The sequence below is a fragment of the Falco cherrug genome, chromosome 5 (assembly GCF_023634085.1).
Source record: "Falco cherrug isolate bFalChe1 chromosome 5, bFalChe1.pri, whole genome shotgun sequence".
Taxonomy (NCBI): domain Eukaryota; kingdom Metazoa; phylum Chordata; class Aves; order Falconiformes; family Falconidae; genus Falco; species Falco cherrug.
In genome coordinates this window covers 53,321,391-53,345,337 of record NC_073701.1, presented here as the reverse complement: position 1 = coordinate 53,345,337, position 23,947 = coordinate 53,321,391, and the positions used below count along the sequence as shown (strand labels likewise).

The window sequence follows — 23,947 nt, the reverse complement described above, 5'->3', positions numbered from 1 at the left end:
TAACCCTATTTTTGTTAAATGTGAAAGGGACCAAGTAAATAACTCTGAGAAGTATCTACTTTCTGAAGCAAATTATTTTCTTTCTTTTGGTTTTAGGGACATTTACAGGCTATTGAACATTAAATAAAATGTGTATACAAATGTGATAAAACAACTTTTATGGATGTATGAGTATTTTTGTGTTTATGTTTATAACATAAATATATATATATATATATTTAGATAAGTTCCCAGGGATTAATTTAAGATTCTAATTCACTACAGTTACAGGCAGTTTCAATAACTGTTACCTGCCTATCCAGCTGGTACATTTTAATGGTAGGATTTGCCCAGTGAAACATATGGCTAGTATTTTCAAAGCTGTTGCTAATATCTCCAGCTAAGAATCACCAACTCATTAAAAACAGGTTGCAATCAAGCAACAAAGCTGTTGGGCAACTATGAAATTTGCAGGGTTCCATGAAGACCCTATGTTTTCATATGTATTCAGAAAATCAGTTGTAAATCAAATGCTAGGTTTGAATGCACATCAGAATAGGTGTGTTCATTCTTTCTCTGTTAGAAAAGGTTAATTGTAGAAGGCCATAAACTAGATTCTTAGAGGTTAGTTTGTTTCAGCTCTTCTATACTGTAATGGAAATCATGTTTTAGATAAAAAGCCCATTCAGAATTATATTACAGCAAGCAGAACCTCTGCATTGCACTTGTGAGTCACTCATGTAATGCAACTGAAGGCAGGAGGCTAATTGCAGTTTTCATCTGTTGGCAAAAAGTTTCAGAAACACTATTATTAATTGAAGCAAAGGGACTGCTGCACTTTGAACTTCATAAATGAGACAATAACTAAGAAACAAACAGAGCTGATCACATCCTTTGTGGATTGCACTCATTGTTTCCTTCCTCCCTTCTCCCTGTCTTTGAGCTGTTAAAATCCTTAAGGCTTTGGAGAACAGGTTATTTCCTGATCCTGAAAAGACACTGTCTTTTTCAATGTAGTGTCCCAACAGGCAACTCATTTATGACACAATATACAGGCATACATGGGTTGGAAAACTGAAGGAGTCACAGTATGTGGCACTAAAAGACCTTCCCATTATCTCCTCTCACCTTGTAGCCTTACTAATGAAGAGTCAGAAGCTAGTTGAAAGTGTTTCTCATTAGTCCATATGCTGCTTGTGAGGACTCCTAACACACCTCCTGTTGCTCTACCTTTGTATGGGAAGATGTTTTTTTCAAGTGGATGGAAACAGTAAAATATGATGTGGTTTAGAGAGCTATTTGCTTGGTGATGTGGCTCAGCCAGGCTTAAGAATAGCAGATAGAACAGAGATGTTGTGGATGATATCTTAGTAGAGATCTAAGTAATCTACTCCTCCATCTGGAAGCAAGTGGCTACTGTGACATAAATATTTCACTGAATGACTACAACATTACACGTCATAACCTGTCATGCAATAGCAGAACCATATTGCAGTAAGATTTTTGCTACTCAGCAGCAATCATGTATATTTTCAGTTAAAGAGCATTTTGAGAGACACAACAGTACATTTGGAAAGCCCCTGTGAAAGGAAAAAAGAAGAGCTACGCAGATAATGACCAGCTCCTAGACTCCACTTACTAGCTTATAGGGTAGGTGCTACTTACATGTTACTTTTTTAAGCAGTCTTTCCCCTTTGTTGCATCCTGTCTTGAGATTGGGAACTATGAGGTAACATGCCTTAGCTTGTGAAGTGGAAGAAAAAAATTAGTGGGAAAAAAAATCTATTAGGCCAGCTTAGCAGTATATGACCTTCTCTCCAACCACTGGTGACAAAAAGGAGATGTATGTTTCAAAACAGCAGCTAGGAAGGCTCAAGGAAGTGGAAGGCTGCATGGACCTTCTCTTTGCTCCACATCTGTGTACGTCCACAAAGCTGTATAATGTCAACTAATTAATGCAATGGAAGGGTAACCAGCTGGACTTACACATACATGTTTTCATAGTAGAAAAAGAGATGTGCTGACTAAGCAAGATGACTTTTCAGACAGATCAGATACTGTTCCTGAAACTCTGGTGCTTGATTCATATTTTTAGCTTCATAGGCCATTACATGTTCTTTAGTAACTATTCCCTTAGCACTGTTACAAATGTCCATATCTATTCTTTCCCATGAAAGTAAACCCCACCAGAAATAAGCAGCTGAGCAGAGAAATGGTTGCATTAGATTTAATATGTGGCTTTGAGTTTTGCTGAACTATAAAGTTCTTTCTAGGCCAGAGGTGTTAGAAAGTGAGTAGCTGTGTGGTACTCTTTCTTCAGGGATGCAGCAACCTCATGCTGAGAACTTATTACCTGCAATTCTGTAACAGGGGAAGTGGTACTTCAGCTGCTACAAAGGTGACAAGTAAAATAGTATGTGTTCTGAGAACATAAAAATATTAATAATCACTGATATTACACCTTGAATTCATAGGCTTCACCTTTCTTTGCAAAGGTCTCTAGATATGATTTCTTGTATGCTTAAAAGCATAGGAAAATGGAGACAAATCAAGTCCAGAGAGTTGCTTGGAAATTTCCCAAAATAATCCACAGGACAGATGTGGAACAAATTCCAATTATCTTACATTTTATTTATTTTAATTTATCCTGTGCCCATAGTTTAGAAGGACAGCTTTCTAAATATACAAACTTTCCCATAAAGTCTATACCAAAAGAGAAAAGATTTTCAGGAGTTGAAGAGACTCCTGAACATGTTATTCCTGAGCCTTCTTACATTTCAAGGGTTTTTTTGTGTTCCTTCCACCACCCAATGGTAATTCCAGCATGTGATTGCTTAGAATTTTCACAGTCACATGTGTTGGTCAAAAAAATTTATTCCAGAATGTATTTTTCCATAAAGAGACTGAAAATTTCTTGGCAGAAAAACACGTCTAAGGACAGACAGCCTGAAGTGGAAAAATCTATTCACAAAGCTTTTTGATTGGTTCCATGTGAGGTTCTTAAGGTTTCTGGAAAATCCATCAGAAAGAGAAGTTCACAAATTAAAATTTTACTTTTTCCCTGTGGACTATATTCATGCACACTGAAGCTTACAAATACCAGGAAAAGAACCACAGAAACTGTTCAGCTTAGAAGTGTCATGCTCATCCCTTGGCATGTTTTTGGGTAGTGAGGAAGACTGTGTTCTGTGTTCAAAACAGATACTTCTTGGCATAAGTCAGTGAGATGAGTCCCTGAATGACCACCTTGCAGCACTGAAGCAAGGCATTGCTTAGTTGGTGTGTATTGTGGATGCTTAACTGTAATCTGGAGAAAGTGCAAAAAGTGTGAGGCCAGCAATTTCCACCCCAGGCTCTCCAGTCAGCTGTCTAGTCTGCACTCGGAGGAAGGTGACAGAAAGGTTATCATGCAGGCCTTTCGATGACTGTTGCTTTGGTAAACAGAAAACACATTGCCGAGGCTGATGACACAGGGATGGGAAAAAGTTATTAACTGATACACAAAATGGAGCTGTAAATGGTCCCAGGGTGTTTCATGCTTGTTGTTGATGCCCTACACCAACTGCAGAATTTAAAGCTGTCCTCCAGCTGCAAACTCCTGTTAATCTCAAATTATTGAGGGCAATTATGTCACATTTTTGAGACCCTGGGACTACATACTTTTGTTAACAGCCCACTTGCCACCCTGTGGCAGCTACACTGAATCTCCAGGTTGCTGCTGCTGCTGCGGCAGAGTTTATGAATGAGTTTTTAATGTCTTTTCACTAGATTAATTTTAAGTCAAAATCTTGCTTTAATAAACCCGAGTGGAACGCAAATTAAGACCACTGTGTGACAGTCACTTGTGGGAAAAATATTGCCAGAAAGATTAAGTCTTTTGGAAAATAATTGCTACTTTGGATCATTATTTACCATTTTCAGTTACATTTTGTATCCAGGCTGAAATTCTGCACCTCTGGGTTTTGAGGATGTGAAGACAAATATCTAGTCCTGTGAGGCAGTCATTTTCAATTGACTCAGGCTGTAGCTCTGATACATCGAATCCAGTGTCCATGTAAACACAAAAGAGCTGACTGTGGATTTTATTAATACCCAGCAACAAACCCTTCTATTTGCAGTGGATATCGCTGAGTAAAAAGGAAGAGGACATTATCAATGCCAATCCACTTTATTTCAGTCTTTCAAAAGCTGTGGACACTATCTTTTCAAACCAATGCATTTCCTATAATATTCCCCAAAAACAATTGCATAGGATTTTTCCAGTGTGCAGGTATTATCAATTCCTTTTGTCAGTGCTCCTTCACTTTGCATAAAATATTTTCTGTTGGAAGACATATAGACCAGGTGCTAGAGTGCTGCCATGTGAAATGGAACAGAAGATTGCCAGTCTCTGTGGCAGTAAAAATTATCAGCAGAACAGCAACTCACTCCTGAATCCCCAGCAGCTTTAGAAGAGGGAATCATGTGCTCATTCATGTCAGGTAGAAGAAAGAATTGAACCTGTCTGTATGTCTGTCTGATGAATAATGTGAACATTGTCAAATCCTGTTGTTTCATAAATGGTATCAAACTTTCCCTTTATTTCCATTCAGAAGGTCCAAGATGGAATTGAAAAGCTTTGTTTTGTAATTCAGGCAAAGAAAAAATTTTTATGTGAGGGGAAAAAAATCTTCAGTTCAACCTCAAACATTTTTGCCCAATTATTCAGTTCAGTGATTGAACTGAATAATTATAGTGTCTAACTGCTACTCATCTATCATTCAGGCCAAAGTGGAATTGCAGTTATTAATCAAAGTATATTATGATGGTTGGCAAAATGAACCACTGTTCCTCCAAAATAAACTCTTTTGTCAGTGAAAACTGATACATGTCTGATATTTCAGAAAACTTGCCATTTCTTTTGGTACCTAGCTACAGCTTTAGGGATCTACAGGACCGTTTCTGAAAATATTTATTTTGTGGAAAATACAAACACCTTTACAAGTTATGGATATCTGAACCAGATTATGTAAGACAAAACTTTTCTATTAGTATTCAGTTCAAACTTACTTTAACAGAAAATGTGTTTTAAGATGTTTGAACAATTCATTTTCCTAAATAATTCATGTGGCTTTTGTGCTTAGAATTCAAATACCGTAGAAAGAGTTTTATTAAATGCTTGTGTTTTTTATAAGTGCCCACAAACTCTGATGAGGACAATAAAAACAAAATAGATTGTGCTGATGAACTTCAGCCTGACTTAAATTAGGAAACAAGGAAAGTGGCATTAGCAAATTTCCCATTCCAATTTCATAGACTTTAAAGGTTTCAAATAGATTGTGTACATTTCCAGCTTATTAAAAATGATATGAAGGGGAAGTAGGAAAGGGAACAGCCATAATACTTGATTGGAACTGTATATAATTGGGATAAAAGGCATCAAAATTCTTCTGCTGTCATAATAAACCTGCGACAGTATTGTACAGAAAATATATAACTTGATTAACTACAGTTACACAATTTCCAGAGGAAAAAAAAATATATTCAGGAAAAAATAGACATATAAAAGAAACAAAATTAATAGCTTTTGTAACAAAACAAAACAAAAAAAAACCACCCTTGCATTGATGCTAGTGCTTAAAAGCACTCAAATGAAAATTGACAATTTCCAGATATAACCATCTAATTTTATATTTAATTTAAATAATATGTGCAAGATTTTAGGATGGTATCTACAAATGCTAAACACTATCCCCTCCAGTCATGTATTTTGGTTCAGTTTTTTCTTTATGGAGACTTCTCCATTTCCAAGAAATTTCTCAAAGATGCTTTTTATAACATAAGCTCTTACAACTGGTTGGAAAATAAAAATATTTTGTTTCAAATTTTTTTTAACCTACTGTTGTTGTTTAGGTGTAATTTTTTTAAAAGAATATCCATGTCTAGTAGCTAAAATATATAATACTTGATGGATACTTTTTCAGCATAGTCAGTATTAGTGAAAAAGTAAGAAGAAGAGAACAGAAGAGGGGAAGAAAATTAATTAATTTCCAGGCCCATTTACTCTAAATTATGACAAAATGCTAAAAAGAAAATAATTTAAGATAAATACTAGTTTTCACAACTCGCTTTTCTTTCAGATACACTAACTTGAAATACTGATTTGCTGAAAAACACCAGGTCTCTCAGCCTTTCCTCACAGAAAGGATATTCCATCCCTATGACCATTTTTGTGGCCATTTTCTGGACTTGCTCCAACAGGTCCATGTCCTTCATATATTGGAGGCCCCAGAGCTGGACGCATTACTCCAGGTGGGGGTCTCACAAGAGCAGAGTAAAGGGGGAGAATCACCCTCCTTGACCTCCTGGACATGCTTCTTGTGATGCAGCTCAGGACACAGTTGGCTTCCTGGGCTCCAAGCGCACATTGCTGGGCCATGTTAAACTTCTCGTACACCAACACCCCCAAGTCCTTCTCCTCAGGGCTGCTCTCAATCCATTCTTGGCTCAGCCTGTATTTGCGCTTGGGATTGCCCTGACCCACATGCTGGACCTTGCACTTGGCCTTGTTGAACTTCATGAGGTCCACACGGGCCCACTTCTCAAGCCTGTCAAAGTCCCTCTGAAAGGCACCCCTTCCCTCCAGCGTGTCTACAGCTTGGTGTAGTCAGCAAATTTGCTGAGGTTGCGCACAATCCCAGTGTCCATGTCACTGATGAAGATGTTAAACAGCACCAGTCCCAGTACTGACCCCTGAGGAATGTCACTTGTCACTGGTCTCCACTTGGACATCAAGTCATTGATGGCAACCCTGTGAATGCAACCATCCAGCCAATTCCTTATCCACTGAGCAGTCCATCTGCCAAATCCATGTCTTTCCAGTTTAGAGACAAAGATGTCCTCCAGGACAGTGTCAAATGCTTTGCACAAGTCCAGACAGATGACATCAATTGCTCTTCTCTTATCCACCAACGCTGTAACCCCATTGTAGAAGGCCACCGCATTTGTCAGGCATGATTCACCCTTAGTGAAGCCATGTTGCCTGTCACCAATCACCTCCATAGTTTCCACGTGCCTTACCATAGTTTCCAGGAGGATCAGCTCCACAACCTTGCTGGGCACAGGGGTGAGACTGACTGTCCTGGAGTTTCCCAGGTCTTTCCTTTGTCTAGCATTTGCAATTCTAAAATTCTAAACTGAATTGAAGAAGGTACGGTTCCAGATGTTTTAAGATCCATCTTTGCTAATGGACAAAAAGTAGGTTAAGTGCCCTTAAAATGTAACACACTGCCTGAGTGTTTCTGGATTTTCTCCAGGTAAATCATTTTTGTATCTTGTGAGAAAAAGTGTGGAACTGTGGATTAGGTCAAGATTTCCTTTGTACAGAAAAGACTACAAGACTGTGTTCTCATGGTAGTCAAAGAAACAACAGAATCATGTCTTTACATCTCAGTTTTGATGTGAAAACATCATTTCATTATACAATAGGATCCTGTAGGAAGCTTCTATGAGAAAAACAGTTGTTTGAAGAGGTGGATATATTCTAACCAAATTATTTGTTTCCTCATGGGATATACTTACAGTTTGGTGTTATCAGGCACTGGAAATTAGAAGTTCCTTAATGAAAATTGGACTACTTATTCAACCAGTGAATTTCAATTACCAATTATGTGTCTCTATTTAATGCACTATATATATCATTTATTTTTTTTGATTTATGATTCTGATTTTATATTTAAAAAATAAACTTGGTATCTCTGATCTCTAGGGATCTTCTTATCTCAATTTAAGCAGATGAACCAAAGCATAATGTGTTATGGCAAATGCATGTATATCAAAGCATATGAAGAGGAGGCATGAGGAGAAATAAATGTTCACATACATACTATTAGGGATATAATTATATGTATTGTAGTATATGCACATTATGGATTAGGAATTTTGTTGAATGGCAATGCTTTTAAGTCTTGATCACAGGAATAAAACTGTAGAAGTGCTTACTGCTGAGCTGCAGTGGTAAATGTAACCTATTAATTTGGAATAACGAGTAGAGTTAAACGGGCTCATTACTGGAATCAAATACCATTTGTGGGAAAACATAGTAACAGTGACCTTACAGACAGAGTACAGTTTGAGGTCTCTATCTGTCTTGCCACTCAAATTATCAAAATGCAAACCCTCACGAATAGGCATGATTTTTCTGAATTCAGTGTCTATTACTCAGCAATGTATTATTAGTCATGCAATCAGATTCAGTGAGACAACATATCTTTAGGCATGCAAGTGATATCAACAATGTCTTTGAGCAGGGTTAAATACTGTAGCTGGTTCATTTTGCCAAAGGGACAATTTTGTTACTATGTATTTTTAACTTTATTTTTATTTTTTACTTGGTCAATCCCTGAAAACAGATTATTTATGAATATTACAAATACTCAAATATACAAATATTACAAGGCTAGAATATGAACAAAATTTAAATATACTCTGGTAATTGAATCAACACTTCCATATCAAGAAGATTATTGATAACATTCTTTGAAAATAAATTTTACTGTTATTAGAAATACAAAAATAATGACCATTTGTTTTCATAGACAGTTATTTCTTTCTTATTCAATAGTTCATCTTTTACACCTTTATGTCCCAGTAGCTTATTGTGCTTCTGTGTAAAAGTATGTAGATAGCATGCAAAGGATGTTAGCATCTCTAATATTAATACATATCTCTAATACTTCCTTAATACTTCTAATTTTAAATATCCAATCACATTATATAAATAAACACCAATTTAACTGCAGCAAGCAATCATAACCTTAAGTCAATTGACAAATATATTGGATCTGGGAATACTTAGAAAGAGGAGATGAAATAGTGTTATATACGTCTACTATTCCAAGCCATATGATAAATTCATCTTCTTCAGAGATAAATGAATTATATTGCATGAACATGGAACATAGGAAAAAAATCCCAATCAGAGTAATGGGGAAAAGTCATGGGTGTCCAGACAGTAAGTGAGTAACGTATGAGGTTAAATTATAATTATGGTGGAATTAGGAATAGCAAGGGGCTGGCAGCTTGTTCACCTACTGGTAGTATCTTTCCTACATAGGAAATCTTCCAGTTCTGTTTCTGTATGCAAGCAGAAGTGATTTTGATACCTTAGTTCCATTTGAATAATAAATCAATTAATATACCAATGAATATTTGCACACTTTAAAAGTGTAAATAACTTACTATAAAAGAGTCTAACAAATCAGAATTTACATCCTTTCAGAAACTTTACATGGAAATTTTATTTTTTTAAATTGTTTATTGTACACATTTTTCCTTGCAATTTTTGATAAATATATATGGACAAACTTGACATATTAGACACTAGTACAAGCATGGAATAGAAGATAATGAGTAAAAATGCATTTAAATACTATGTAATGCAGTGCATAAGCATTTTACAGGGTTAATATACATTATGAACAATGAATTTTGTCAGGTCAAAAAAAAGGATTTGGCATCTAGAAAGAGAATGTTACCATTCACCCAGATCTTTTTGGAACATAAATAGCACCTCTAGCTACTAAATGATTGTCACCCCCCCCCCACCCCCACCCCCAAATTAGCCAGTATATTCAAGTAAAAACCATACAGTATTGCAAAATACAAAAAGAAAGAAAAAAATGTGTTAGTCAACAACAATGGCTACTGCACTTTTAATTATTGCATAGCAATACCAAGTTCTGTTGGTAGACTGCAAACATGGTGAACTTTCCAAGTAAGCTATAAGTGGAAAATGCACCTATGTCACACTTCAGGAAGGGTATTTATGTAACTGCTTTATGTACCACTCTGAAAAAAAACTCTCAATAACCTTAATGTAGAAAATTTACAGTCAGAGACAAACGTCGAGTTTTCATGGGCTTGCCTACTTGAACTAAAAAAAACCCAAACAAAACCCAAAACCCCAAAAACAAACCTGGAAAAGGTATAAAAAAATGTCAGTGTTTTTAAAAACTAGTGTTCTGGAGAGTTTCCCATAATAATTTAATGAGAATATTGTTTACAGAGCCTTGACTATTATAATTTTCCATATCCTTTACAAGAATATCATGTCCATCAATACTTCCTATGATCTTGTCATACATACTACAGGAGATGAAAACTCAGCCTATGTGTTGTGGTCTGTTCAGAGATCATCTAGTTAATACTTCCACAGCAGAAATACCCAACCAACCCCTTCGCCAACAATGTAGGTTTCACAGTCTAACAATGAAAATTCTCAGTGATCTTAGGCCACTTTGAAATGTGCCATAGTTGAAATATCAGTGTTACATAATATTGCAGTTTTCTCAATGGATCTCTACTATAAATAAAACCAGCAGAAACTGAAAAATAATAACATATACTCTTAGAGAAAAACTTTACATTTTTCTGTCATTTGCTAAAGTCTTTTATTTACTTACAAATATGTTTCATTTATCAGGCACAGTATGCAACTTACTCTAAAACATTATATATATTTTATATATACATAAATATATATAATATATATAAATTAGAGTTTTATATATAGGGGAATACATAAATACACACATACATACATATGCATACATATTCCCTTATATATGTGTCTATATATACATTCCCAAAAGTCATAAACCATTTTCTCTGGAAATAAGAAAAATGAAGATTATAAACTGCTGATGGAAGGCTTGAAAGGAAATAGATAATTTCCTTTGGGGTTAAACAGATTTGTTCATATATTTATTTAAATATATCCTCTATATTTTATAATCTACATTCAGAGTTTATGTTTGGTTTTTTATTATTTATATAGAGTATTAAAATAACACCTATTGTGCGTTAAGTTAGGGACTAATTCATTAGGAATATTATGTAGACATAGCTAGATTTGCCAGTTGCAACAAATCCTGCATTTGCTGTGTTCTGATACTCCTGAGATTTGATATGGAGAAAATAAGGCTGAAGCCTCCACTGAAGCCACATCACCTCCAATGTCTGACAAAGCTCTTTGACTTTGATAGGTATTTTTGCTGGCTTCAGTGGACTTTGTAATAGGTCCTAGAAGGCAAGAATGGTTTGTAGACTAAGAAGAAGAGTAACTTGAAGAAACAATCATCTCTCATTTTGTAAAGAGCGTATGAAGAACAATCATTATTCCTTGGCCCCAAACCAACATTTTGGGACCATCTCCCTAACCACCCCACTAAAGGGAAAGCAACCTAAAATTCTCTATTGTTTATAAACCAAAGAAACAGATTTTGTCAGGAATGCAAACTGCAAAGTGTTCTGTAATAGTTTTTTTAACTGTTTGGATGTTCTGACTATGTAATGTTTCCATTTAATTCCACTAACTCAGAAAAGGAAAGAAGGAAAAAAAAAAAAAGAAAAGAAAAAAAAAAAAGAGGAGGATGAGCATCTCACAGAAAGGGCAGTAGACTTTGGATATCTAAATGTCATGGTGAGTTTTTATACCAGATCAGTGATGCAAAAACTATAAAAGTATGGGTTTAGACCTAATAAAGCTATGTCATTTGATATAAATAATTTGGTCATAAATATGCACTGCCTTAAAAATAGAACTGTAAGTGGCCTCAAATATTTGAAAGACTTTCTAATAGTCTGTACAGGCTTTATCATTAAGCTTTTTGTTAACTGTATTCTTCCAGGGTCAAGTCTCCAAAATTCTATTGAGAGGTAGATGACAAGAAAAATGTGAACTGCAAAACAACAATATGCAAATTCAACAACAGCAAGATCACTACTCTAGAGTTAGAAGAGCTGAATTTAGCCTCTTCAGGGATGTATTTAGTAGGGTACCATAGGATAAAGCTGTGGAGGTAAAAGGGGCCGAAGAAAGCTGGTTAATATTCAACGATCACCTCCTCCAGTTCAGGAGCAATGCATCCCAACAAAGAGGAAGTCAGGCAAAAATGCCAGAAGGCCTGCATGGGTAAATAAGGAACTCCTGGATGAACCCAAACATAAAGGAAGCCCACAGAAGGTAGAGGCAAGGACAAGTAGCCTGGGAGGATTACAGAGAATTGTCCAAGGGATCATGAATCAGGTTAGGAAAGCTAAAGCCTTGATATAATTAAATCTAGCCAGGGATGTCAAGGACAACAAGAAAAGTTTCTACAGGTATGTCAGTGATAAAAGGAAGAGTAAGGAAAATGTGGGCCCTCTCTGGAAGGAAACGGGAGACCTGGTTACCGGGGACATGGAGAAGGCTGAGATACTCAATGACATTTTCGCATCAGTCTCCACTGGCAGGTGCTCCAGATACACCACCCATGTCACAGAAGGCAAAGGCAGGGACTGGCAGAATGAGTAACTGCCCACTGTAGAAGACTATAATCCAGACCATCTAAGGAACCTGAAGGTACACAAGTCCAAGAGACCTGAGGAGATGCATCCATGGGTCCTGAGGGAACTGGCAAAAGAAGAGGCTAGGGCACTATCTATCCTATTTGAGAAGTCGTGGCAGTCTGGTGAAGTTGCCACTCACTGCAAAATGGGAAATATAATCTCAATTTTTAAAAAGGGAAATAAGGAAGACCTGGGAAACTCCAGGACAGTCAGTCTCACCCCTGTGCCCAGCAAGGTTGTGGAGCTGATCCTCCTGGAAACTATGGTAAGGCACGTGGAAACTATGGAGGTGATTGGTGACAGGCAACATGGCTTCACTAAGGGTGAATCATGCCTGACAAATGTGGTGGCCTTCTACAATGGGGTTACAGCGTTGGTGGATAAGAGAAGAGCAATTGATGTCATCTGTCTGGACTTGTGCAAAGCATTTGACACTGTCCTGGAGGACATCTTTGTCTCTAAACTGGAAAGACATGGATTTGGCAGATGGACTGCTCAGTGGATAAGGAATTGGCTGGATGGTTGCATTCACAGGGTTGCCATCAATGACTTGATGTCCAAGTGGAGACCAGTGACAAGTGACATTCCTCAGGGGTCAGTACTGGGACTGGTGCTGTTTAACATCTTCATCAGTGACATGGACACTGGGATTGTGCGCATCCTCAGCAAATTTGCTGACTACACCAAGCTGTAGACACGCTGGAGGGAAGGGGTGCCTTTCAGAGGGACTTTGACAGGCTTGAGAAGTGGGCCCGTGTGGACCTCATGAAGTTCAACAAGGCCAAGTGCAAGGTCCAGCATGTGGGTCAGGGCAATCCCAAGCGCAAATACAGGCTGAGCCAAGAATGGATTGAGAGCAGCCCTGAGGAGAAGGACTTGGGGGTGTTGGTGTACGAGAAGTTTAACATGGCCCAGCAATGTGCGCTTGGAGCCCAGGAAGCCAACTGTGTCCTGAGCTGCATCACAAGAAGCATGTCCAGGAGGTCAAGGAGGGTGATTCTCCCCCTTTACTCTGCTCTTGTGAGACCCCCACCTGGAGTAATGCGTCCAGCTCTGGGGCCTCCAATACATGAAGGACATGGACCTGTTGGAGCAAGTCCAATGGCCACAAAGATTGTCAGAGGGCTGGAGAAGGCTGGAGCACCTCTCCTATGAAGACACACTAAGAGTTGGTGTTGTTCAGCCTGAAGAAAAGAAGGCCCTGGGGAGACCTAACAGCAGCCTTCCAGTACCTAAAAGCGGCCTACAAGAAAGCTGAAGAGGGACTTTTTACAAGGGCATGTAGTGGTGGAATAAGGGGGCATGGCTTTAAGCTGAAAGAGGGTAGATTTCTTTAGATATTAGGAAAAAATTCTTTACTATGAGGGTGGTGAGGCACTGAAACAGGTTGCCCAGAGCAGCTGTGGATATCCCATTCCTGGAAGTGTTCAAGGCCAGGCTGGATGGAACTTGGAGCAACTTGGCCCAGTGGAAGGTGTCCCTGCCCATGGCAGGGGGGTTGGAGCTAGATGAACTTTAAGGTCCTTTCCAATGCAAATTGTTCCATGATTCTATGAAATTATGTTGAAATTATATAGCAAAGCTTATGCAAATAATGATCAAAAGGCTAATTCATGCAAACACTTTCAATACATATATATGCACAATATCAGAAAAGCACACCCCCCCAAAAAAAATCCAGAGTGCCTTGTTAAAATTACTATGTCACCTCTGAAAATAAGTGTTTTAAAATCCCCTTTATATTCCTCTCATGTGAATAGAAAAATAGTAATCTATAAAGAAACTAAGAAAATTTGCCTCGATTTATATTTTTTTTATAGGCAAAATTGTCAGTATCAGTTACAGAATGTTCACCTATAGAAATGGTCACTGGCTTTGTTTACTGAAATCCTGATGGCTGCCCCAGTTATGGCTGTATGTGGTATCTGTAGATTATTATATACCTGAGCATTACCTCCCTACTAATACAACCATCCAGGCCTGAAAGTAACAAGAGAAAAATGTTGCTTAGGAATTTCAGGAGAGTATGACAAGTAAGTATTTAAGAGTCACAGCATTCCAGGTCCAAATTATGTGTCTTACATCAAAATGAATAATGGGGTGGCGGGTGGGGGATCTTCAAGAGGAATGAGAGTTCTCTGGGAGGAACAATTATGTAGAGACTGCCAAATGTTTTTTAAGCGCACTAGATGCTGATATGCAAAAAGACCATTAAAATTCATGTGAATTTTGAATCATGATGACAGTGAAATTGCTTCCATTCACTTCAGCAGTAAGTAAAGTTGAACTTTCTCTCATAAGGACAACATAATTTAAAAAACCCAACCAAATAAAACAAAACAAATTCTTTGAAAATAAAATAAGACCTTCTCTAACTCTGTCAAAACAGTTCAGAAATCACACTCCTGAAATAAAGGGATTGTAGTCTTACTAGTTATGCTACAGGAATTCATATAAAAATATGCTTTTATGAACTTAATGGAAATACAGAACTGGCAATGGTTGCAACCACAGTTCAATGAGGAGAGGCAGGAGGGGTGAACTTTCGACATGTTGTTGAAAAAGTACTGGGAATTACTGGTGAGAAGTCTTTCTCTGGAGTTGGAAAGGGCAATACAAAAAACCTCTCCAGCTACCAGAGAAGAGTACGACGTCAAAATAAAAGTATCCGGATGTGTACTCTGAAACGACATGAAATTTAACCTGGATGTTAAATAGGAAAAATATTATTAATGTAATCTCCTTTCCTACTAATTTTAAGGTTTTGGCATTGTTTTTATTGACTGATCAATATTGTGCAGAGAAATGAAAAGGATGAAGTATACATGAGTATAAATGAGATTAAGACCAATTAAGGATTTGCTTGCACTGATTGACAGAGACTACAGACTCCATAGTGCATAAAAGATGCATGTGGTATGTCTTGAAGTTTGAGAGTACATTTCATCCTTGTAAGGCAGGGCCATCTCTTAGTCCTGACCCTACAGTGGTCCAGACTGGGGTGAGGTAATTAAAAGAAACCAAGGGAATTTAGAGAGATGGTATATACCCAGGTCTTATCCTGAAAGCAAAAATGTAATGATGAAATGACTTGCAGTACAAATTATAGCTCAGTGCAGAGTGATATTCAGGGGTATGAAGGCAAGTTATACTCATTTTGCTACTTTGCTGCTCATTACAGAATTGATTCAAGGTAATTTGCTATTATTATTACTTTTAGAAATAAGAGCTACCTATAGAAGGCAATTGCCTCTTTAGGACCTGTTATTTGGAACATACAGCTTTTTAATTTCAGGCAGTTTTTGCATATGGTTCCAATTTTCTTCATTCATCTCCGGATTTTAACTTCTTTAACATTCAGTAATATCAAGAGTATTCTGACGGTTTTGATTTTGTTGCTAGTATTAAGAGGAAAAGTAATGAAAGAGGTGTAAGGAAATGTTTCACTTGATTCAGTTACTACCTTATATTGCTCCAGTTGCCTGCTGTATCATTTTCCCTTATGGGATTAAAAATTGCATATTGGTGAGTGGTGCTGAAGCAGCTCTTTCATTCCTATTATTTTTTAACGTAATTGACCAGAGATGGAAGTATGGTGTCTCTGTAGAAGGTTGTGTTTATATAAATTTTTACTTCCTCTGAGATAGTAATACAATTTTTTGTTACTTGTGGTTAGGTGTGTCTAAGGCTCAAGGAACCTTGTTCTTCCCTTATCTCCTATGCCATGTTGCATTGTATTCTGTGATCCTGCATACAACAGCAAAGTTGCCTGCATGTTTCCTGAGAGCCTTTTATCATCTTTTTTCCAAGTCCTTTATTTACACAACAGCAAATTTTACCAGACTTAAGTCAAAAGTTGACACTTGTCTTCTACCCTGTATTCTTAATCATGATGGTTTTTGCAAAGAGATAATAAGCACCGAGAATTTTGCCTCCGTAATTTTGGTTCAGCCTCTATAATCATCTCTTTTCAAATAATCTCTGCCTTTCTACCACTTGCTGTCAGGAGAAGAGTGATGTTCCTGAGGACTACTCTTTGGATAAAATTTCAGTTCATCGTTTACAATCCAGTATTTCTAACTGATATTCCACACTCTATGAAAACTTGGTGTCTATGAAATTCCTCATCACTTTCTGGCTGTACTTCATAGATACTGAATTCACTCTGTCTGTATAGCTAAAAACCAAGCAATGTTTTTACCTCATGGGGTGCTGGCAGGGCTACATTTGGAAGGAGGTGCAATGTATTTATTACTTCTCTGAAGCTGGGGGCTGAACGAGGAACTGTGATTTTAGTAGGACTAAATCATTCTCCTTTACACAGTTCACTGCTCAGATCTGATCATGTAACCCATATTTCCTCCCCAGACTCTGAAATGAACATATTTTGTTGCTGATATGCCTATATGCTACAGGACTTGTAGAAGACATTTGGTTTTCTTGCATATAATTAGGTAAAAAGTAGGTATTAATTTCTGTACCATGCTGTGAGTAGATTCATGATGCTTCTCCTCCAAAACAGTGCTGAGATAATGAAAAAGTTCGGCATTACTGTGGAACTTCATAGTATGTAAGATGATAACCCAGCAAAACAGAAGCAAGCTCTGCCAGAATTTTTTTAGAAGAGTGGATATAGTAATATCAAACATTACTATTAAGAAATGGCTTTCTTAAAAGCACTCCTGTGTCTGTTTATTTTACTATTAATTTTTTCTTCATTATTGGTGCTTCAAAGTGTGTTTAACACAGCTAGCTGTCTGTCCAATATACTTGCAACTTTTTGCGATTTAAAAGAGAACTAAAAAGAATTACATTCTTTTCCTGGAATTGAGTGTATGTGTATCCTCCATAAACAGTGCATAAATGTTTTATGAATCAGACCCTTAATTTTCACAATTTCTGAGTCATTTGCAGGCATCTCTCTGAAACAAATAACACATTTCCTCACCTACAAACAGAACAGAAATATTTTCACTTAATACCTTCAGAAGCTTGCATTTCTAGCTTTCAAGTGCAATGCTAAATGATTTCTGTAAAGTCAAATTGTAGACTTCTGCTTCCTTTTGCCTAAAGGAAGAGGAACAGTTGTGTACATTTTAATTGATAGGAGTGTCTGTGTGAAACTGTAGACACAAGACCAAATATCCTGCACAAAAATGATATGTCAATACAAAGCTTCCAGACTGGCACTGTCAATGTGCCTTGCAGCATTTTTGCTCAAACTGGCATTAGAAAAAGGAAGTAGCTTTTCACTGAATACTTGGGAAAGGGAGCTGAGAACTGGTACAGTTACCTGTCTGCAAATACCTGAAGTTAGACCTTAAATATCCTCCCAGCAGACCATCAAACAACTAATGATGCGCCAATAAACCAAACTGATTTGGGCCACAAAAGCCAAGGGTAAGCATCCTTTTAACATCAGCAGGTTCTGAGTCTAGTCCCTTTAGGAAGAAAGTTTCACAGTCCAGTGCAGACCCTTCAGCCATACAGGACTACATAATGAAAAAAAAAAAAAAGCAAAACACCTAATTGCCACTCTTGTTAGCAATGTAAATCTTGGGTTTAAATCCTTTTATATACAGACAGATTTTAGCTCTGTTTGAATTAGCAAAGTCTGAACATACTTTGGATTCAAATGTACGTTGAAATACAATGTAGTCAGCTATCACAGGAGGAAACAACTTCTGGAATATATTGTAATTCAGCTGTTTATTGTATTTTAGAGATGGTGCCCACCAACTGTTCGTCTCCTAACCTTAATTTTTACATCCATATTATAATTGTTTATACAGGCATAATGTATCTTTTTGATCTAGTGGGCATACAAAAGAGAAAAAAGTTTCAGTGTGCTTCACTCAGGTACTCTGTCTCTTTTCAAAAAATCTTTGAGCTTATATTCTTTTTAATATTAGTGGTAAATACAGTTTGGGCAGATGATTTCAACAGACTTTAACAATATTCTAAAGAAAGCAAAGTATCTTCCTAAATAAGTCTAGGAGATACTTTTGCATTAGATACATATTTTAAACAAAACTGTTATTGGAAGGCTTTATTGTCTGGTTTACCTGACTCTTGATTGTCCAGTCATAGTCTGATGGACTCATTTGCATGGAGTCAGTACCTCTTTAATCTCAATTTTGTATCACTGAAATAAATAAACTGTAGATAGTAATTTAACTAAGAGTCTTGCCACAGGGCAAAAATCTGTTCCCATCCAATATTGTGACTGATCATTATTACCAAAAAAAACCTGGCCTGTGTCTTGAAGACATATTTCTAATGGAAGTCATAAATGTTGCCTTCTGAGCTATACTGCAGATTAAATATTGGTTTCTCTTTCTGAAGGATCTTCAAGAGCTTTATCAGCTCTGCTGGCAGCATCTTCGTTCTCATTGTTTGTTAATGGTTCGGCTTCCTTTGAGTCAGCATTCTTCTGTGCTTTCTGCTTCTCATCTTCTAACTTCTTTTCTTTTGCCAAAAGCCTGTAGTTAATGGTATTGCCAATGAATAACCAGATACTGGCCACAATCACAATCACTCCGCAGACGAAATACATGTACTGATATTCACCAGTAACATCTACCAACCAACCTGAAATACAAAGACAAGAAGAGAGAAAAAACATCTTTAAAATAGGATGCCCAATACAATCCAGATGCTTTCCTAGGAGAAATACCTATATATAGCTTGGTTTTGGAGTTGGAGCAGCAAAGCATTTCAACATGTTCAAATTGTCTAACATATATATCAGAACTCTAACAAAACCTGTCAAAGTAGCAATTGTCATTGGAATCACTGACAGTGATAAAATATTGAAGAACAATGTAAGTAAAGCTTAATGAATAATGACAGACATTTTTTTAGTTGTTTAATTTTCATTATTTCATTGCCTTTTTATTTTATTTTCCTCCTAATTTTGTTTCCTATTGTTTTGGAATGACTGACACTCACAGAGGCTGCATACAGACAATAGGATGAAGAGGTATGTGTCTTTTTATGCTGCTGTCATTGTACATCAACTTTGCAATTTTTACTTTCCTGTGACTGGTGAAAGAGATAGAAAGGTTTGTCCCTTCAAGCTATCATACTCAACTGCTGAGTTTTAAACTATGAAACCTGTACCTAAAAATTACATCCACACCTCTGAGATTAGTTGGGTCATGACAAGGAAAATAAAATATAACTGTTCTTCCACTTTATGAGCCATTCTTCCCAGATTTTCCCAACTCCCAAATCAACATCTGCACGTATCCAAGTATTTAGCTCTGAATACTGCTACACTAGCATTGGAATCCACAGGATAGCCTGCACACTTCAATTTTGTATGCATTTAGATGCTTTTACTGGGTTGAAGCCATAATGTCAGCCTATTCAGCTGATACACATTTACAAGCCATCAAATTATTTTAGTCTTTATTTCACAAGCCTAGTATTAGGAAAAACTCAAATAGCACTGCAAGCATATAATTCACCTATTAGCGTAAAAAGTACAATTTACTGTTTTTTCTCAACGAGCAGACTCATAAAACTGATGATTAAAAATGAAATTCTGCATTAAAATTACTTCAGCATAATATAAGATAAATCAATTTTTCATAGAGTTATAGCACAAACACATACTTTTCGAAACTCCTGAAAAGCTAATATACTGAAAAATAAATAGTTTCGTGTGCTATTGCCCCATAAATATTAAATTTAATATCTTTAGAGTTAATACTAACATTGATTTTAGAACCTGACCGAAAAGGCTGGGCTCCAGCAGTCACCGGCTCAGTCCGCCCACTAGGTGGCATAGCAAGAGGCTGCGTGAGAATCTGTTGTGTTCTACCATTACCAAAAGGAATTTTTATGTTAAAAGATGAGAGAAACACTGACTATCTTGAGGACTATTAAAAATTTACTTTAACAAATATTATTGTACTTAAGTGAGTGGAATTGTTTAGCCATATTTAAAATTTCACGCAACAATGCTGTTTATAGAAATACTGACAATAATCCTCAAAATACTTTGATATGTATAAATGTTTTTTAGACACACATAATCTTGCTGACTTCTGTGGCACTGTTTATCCCGTGGGTATAGTATATGTTCACAAGTTGGGCTTACACTGCAACACACATACACACTCTCTTAACCAGTACTTTTCAATAATATTTGACCATCTATTTCTTTAGTTTCTTGTATCATCAGAAACCTTAAAACTACAAAACTTACTAACAACATTACTAAATAGTGACTAAATTCTAGTAAACAGAAAACACTTTAACATTACTAAATAGTGACTAAATTCTAGTAAACAGAAAACACTTTAGATAAGACTCTTCAAAATTTTTGGTGCTAGAAGCCCAAAAGTTATGAATATAGTCTAAGGTATACACATAGGCTCCCTTTAAGCTCCCCTTACACTCAAAAGAATAAAGTTGGTAACATTATCATCTTTCAGCCAGTTCACACTCTTGAATTGCCTTACACATTATCTGTTTGCTATAGAAACAGGCTAAAGGACTGGCGGAGAGCAGGGCAGTGGTGTGAAATTATGCCAGGGGACAACACTCCACAGCACCATGCTGGCATCCCACCATGCGTGCACTCTGCCTAGGCTGCTGAGCATGTCCCTGTCCTTTCTAGTACCTCCCTGCTGGCTTCTTTTTTCTAGAAATGCCAATCCTCTCTGTTTATACAAACTAAAGTTGCTATTTTAAACTTAAGTGTGTGCTCCTCTAGCTGCCACTAGTTTAGAGAAATCTAGTTAGAAGATCTGTGAGATCTCCACAAAACTACTAGAGGATTCAATCAATTCAAGAGAGTAACAACTATGTTGGCAATGAGCAAATTGGAACTGAATACATGTAAATCAAGGTTGAAAAGTTAGCACTATGTGCTATCAGGAAAACATGTATTTATCACCTGGATTTGTGTGCCAGTAGAGATACACTCTTAATCTATCTATTGCACATGCATGCAATATATGCCTTTATATTTTCATGTGGATCTGCAGCTGTAAAGCCGAAAGATAACAGATGTGGTACACTACTGCTACAGTATGTCCCTAGTCACAGTGAAAACATTAAATAACATTAAGAACAATGTTTATATTAATGCAACGCTAAATTGCAAGATTATGCTGTAATGCCTGAAAAAAACAGTATAAAAGAGGTTCTTACCTCCTAGAGGAGGACCTATGAGCACAGGGCAACATTCCACGATGGTGACAAGTCCAACTGCACTGGAAAATCTGGCAGCCCCAACGAGGTCCATCAATGTCTCAAAAAGAACGCTGCTAACCATTCCAAACGCAAACCCAAAAAATACAGCATATATCACCAAGCCAGTGTAATTTGTTGCCAGAGGGCACAAAATATGACAGACGCCATTATACAAGACAGCGAAACTGAAAAAGTACTGAATCTTTGGCCGGATAAACTTGGAGTTTGCTACGAGTCCCATTGAAGGCCTAGCAAACATGTCTACAAAAGCTAAGATAGACAGCAAAAATGCAGCAGAATATTCATCAATTCCCTTGTGCTTGGCATAAGGAGCCAAGAATACTATTGGAGCAAAGAAACCGATAAACATAATGACATTCCCAGACAAATAAATCAGAAACCCTCTGTGTTTGAAGAGGGAAAGATCTAGGTATTTATTCATGGTTTGCCAAAAAGACTTCTTGTTGTTTTTGTGCAAGGGAGAATCTCCTGTGCCTTTTTCAACATCTTTTTTTATAGGCGGGACTGTTTTCGGTCCAACAGGTCTCATAAGTGACCCAGCCACACAGCAGTTCAAAAGAAGTCCTCCCAGAATGAGAAAGCTTCCTTTCCAGCCAAACACATTAAAGAGGAATTGGTTGAGAGGTGCCAATGTGCTCAGAAACACTGGACTTCCAGCCATGGCCAGTCCGTTAGCAATGGGACGCTTCTTATAGAAGTACTTGCCAATCATGGTCAAGGCAGGCTGTAAATTGAATGCTAAACCCAGACCTAAAAAACACATAAAAGACAGTATTATTGCAGGTCATGCACTGAAAAACACATCACACCTCTTTCAAGTTATTTTTAAATGACCAGTGTCTATTCCAGTGATTCCCAATAAAGACAGAAACCAACCAGCATCAGAGAATGAAAGACAGTTTCATTGCTGCCTATGCGTGTTCATGCCAAGATTGTGTCGTGGTGGCATTCTGCCATTTCCCCTATAGCACTGCAATAAAAGCCAAAACTCCTTACTGTATTTCAGCAGTGATAGTGACAGGGGAATCACAGAGGAATGATGGTGTCACTGCCTTGACTCATCACTTTTAAATTTACTAAGTTATAATGCAATTCTCTCTTGGCTCATTTCACAAAAGTAACATAATGTCACTTCAGCTACAATGAATGCAGGGTGTATTTAAATGCATAAATGTCCTCGTTTCTTACTTCCAGCTCTATTTAAGATCAAACTTGTGTACAAATGTGGAGCTTAAAATGGCTAACTGTTTTGCGACACATTCAGCTACACTTCCACAAGTATGGAAGTCACTGCTAAAGGTGGAAGAGTTGTAGAGGACATGCATGGGAGCAGAGCACCAATCCACATCAGCCGAGTGTATAAGCTGAACCTCTAGGCCTTCTCTCTGTATTAAGACATCTAGGCAATAAAGTCTGCATAGCTACACATCTGCTGGATGGCACAGGGGACAAGATAGGCTCATTCCTGGACTGTGACTTTACTCTTTCGGTAGACCCCAGGTTTAGGATGTGAAAAATAAGAGCATTAAGAAATAATCACTGAACGAAGACAGAGTCCTTTAGTCCCAACATAAAGAAAGATAAGCTTGAATATAAGAACAAGTATTACCTTATTCATTTACTACCTGCCAATATTTCACCTCACTTGCCTTCCTTATTCTGAGGATGTAGTTTTAAAAAAAAACCAAACCCACAACTTTTGATAGAAGAAGGCTATTTAATTTACTGGCTTAATGATCACATTAGTTCATTGCCTGAGGCAATATCCAGGCCTCTGATGGATGATTATGAATAATTTTATTTGGGGATTGGCCCTGGGGATTTCAAACAGAAACCTATTGAACTGAAAGTAAATGTATGTACGAACCTACAGAAAGCTGGCACTAGCTTTCATGTTTTCACTAGATTTCTGCTAGCCTCTGCCACTCTGTTTGACGTGCAACGATTGAAAGCTGAAAGAAGGAATGTGAATTTCTACATTCTACATCTACAAAATGACTGTAATAGGTGCTGTCATGAGCCAATCAATTTTTATACCATAATTACAGTGCTGTGTGGAACAATACATACATACAGCATTTATTGAATGAAATTATCGGTTGTTCCTGAAATACCCTATGAAATAATTTAACATCATACCAGCTAATTTAAACAATTTGATAGTTCAGATAGCTGAAATGAACTGATCTTGCTACCTTCTTGGCTTGTATTTGTACAGTGCCTTGCACAGTGGGTTCTTGACCAGTAAGGCTCAATGGTAGAACAGTATTAGAAATAATATAATATAATATAATATAATATAATATAATATAATATAATATAATATAATATAATATAATATAATATAATATATTAATACCTTTTGACCAGG

At 37.0% G+C, this 23,947-nt stretch overlaps 1 protein-coding gene across 2 annotated transcripts in view; it reads right to left on the bottom strand.

The window, feature by feature from the left end:
* Positions 1-15,594: 15,594 nt before the first annotated feature.
* SLC16A7 (solute carrier family 16 member 7) overlaps positions 15,595-23,947 on the bottom strand; it is an 81,411-nt gene continuing 73,058 nt past the window's right edge. For both annotated transcript variants that reach the window (XM_055712021.1, XM_005444010.3), the window contains exons 4-5: positions 21,514-22,326; positions 15,595-18,939 (exon numbers count right to left, since the gene is read on the bottom strand). In XM_055712021.1, coding sequence (XP_055567996.1) covers positions 18,668-18,939; positions 21,514-22,326 — 1,085 coding nt within the window. In that variant the 3' untranslated portion in view covers positions 15,595-18,667. The remainder of the gene's footprint in view (positions 18,940-21,513; positions 22,327-23,947) is intronic.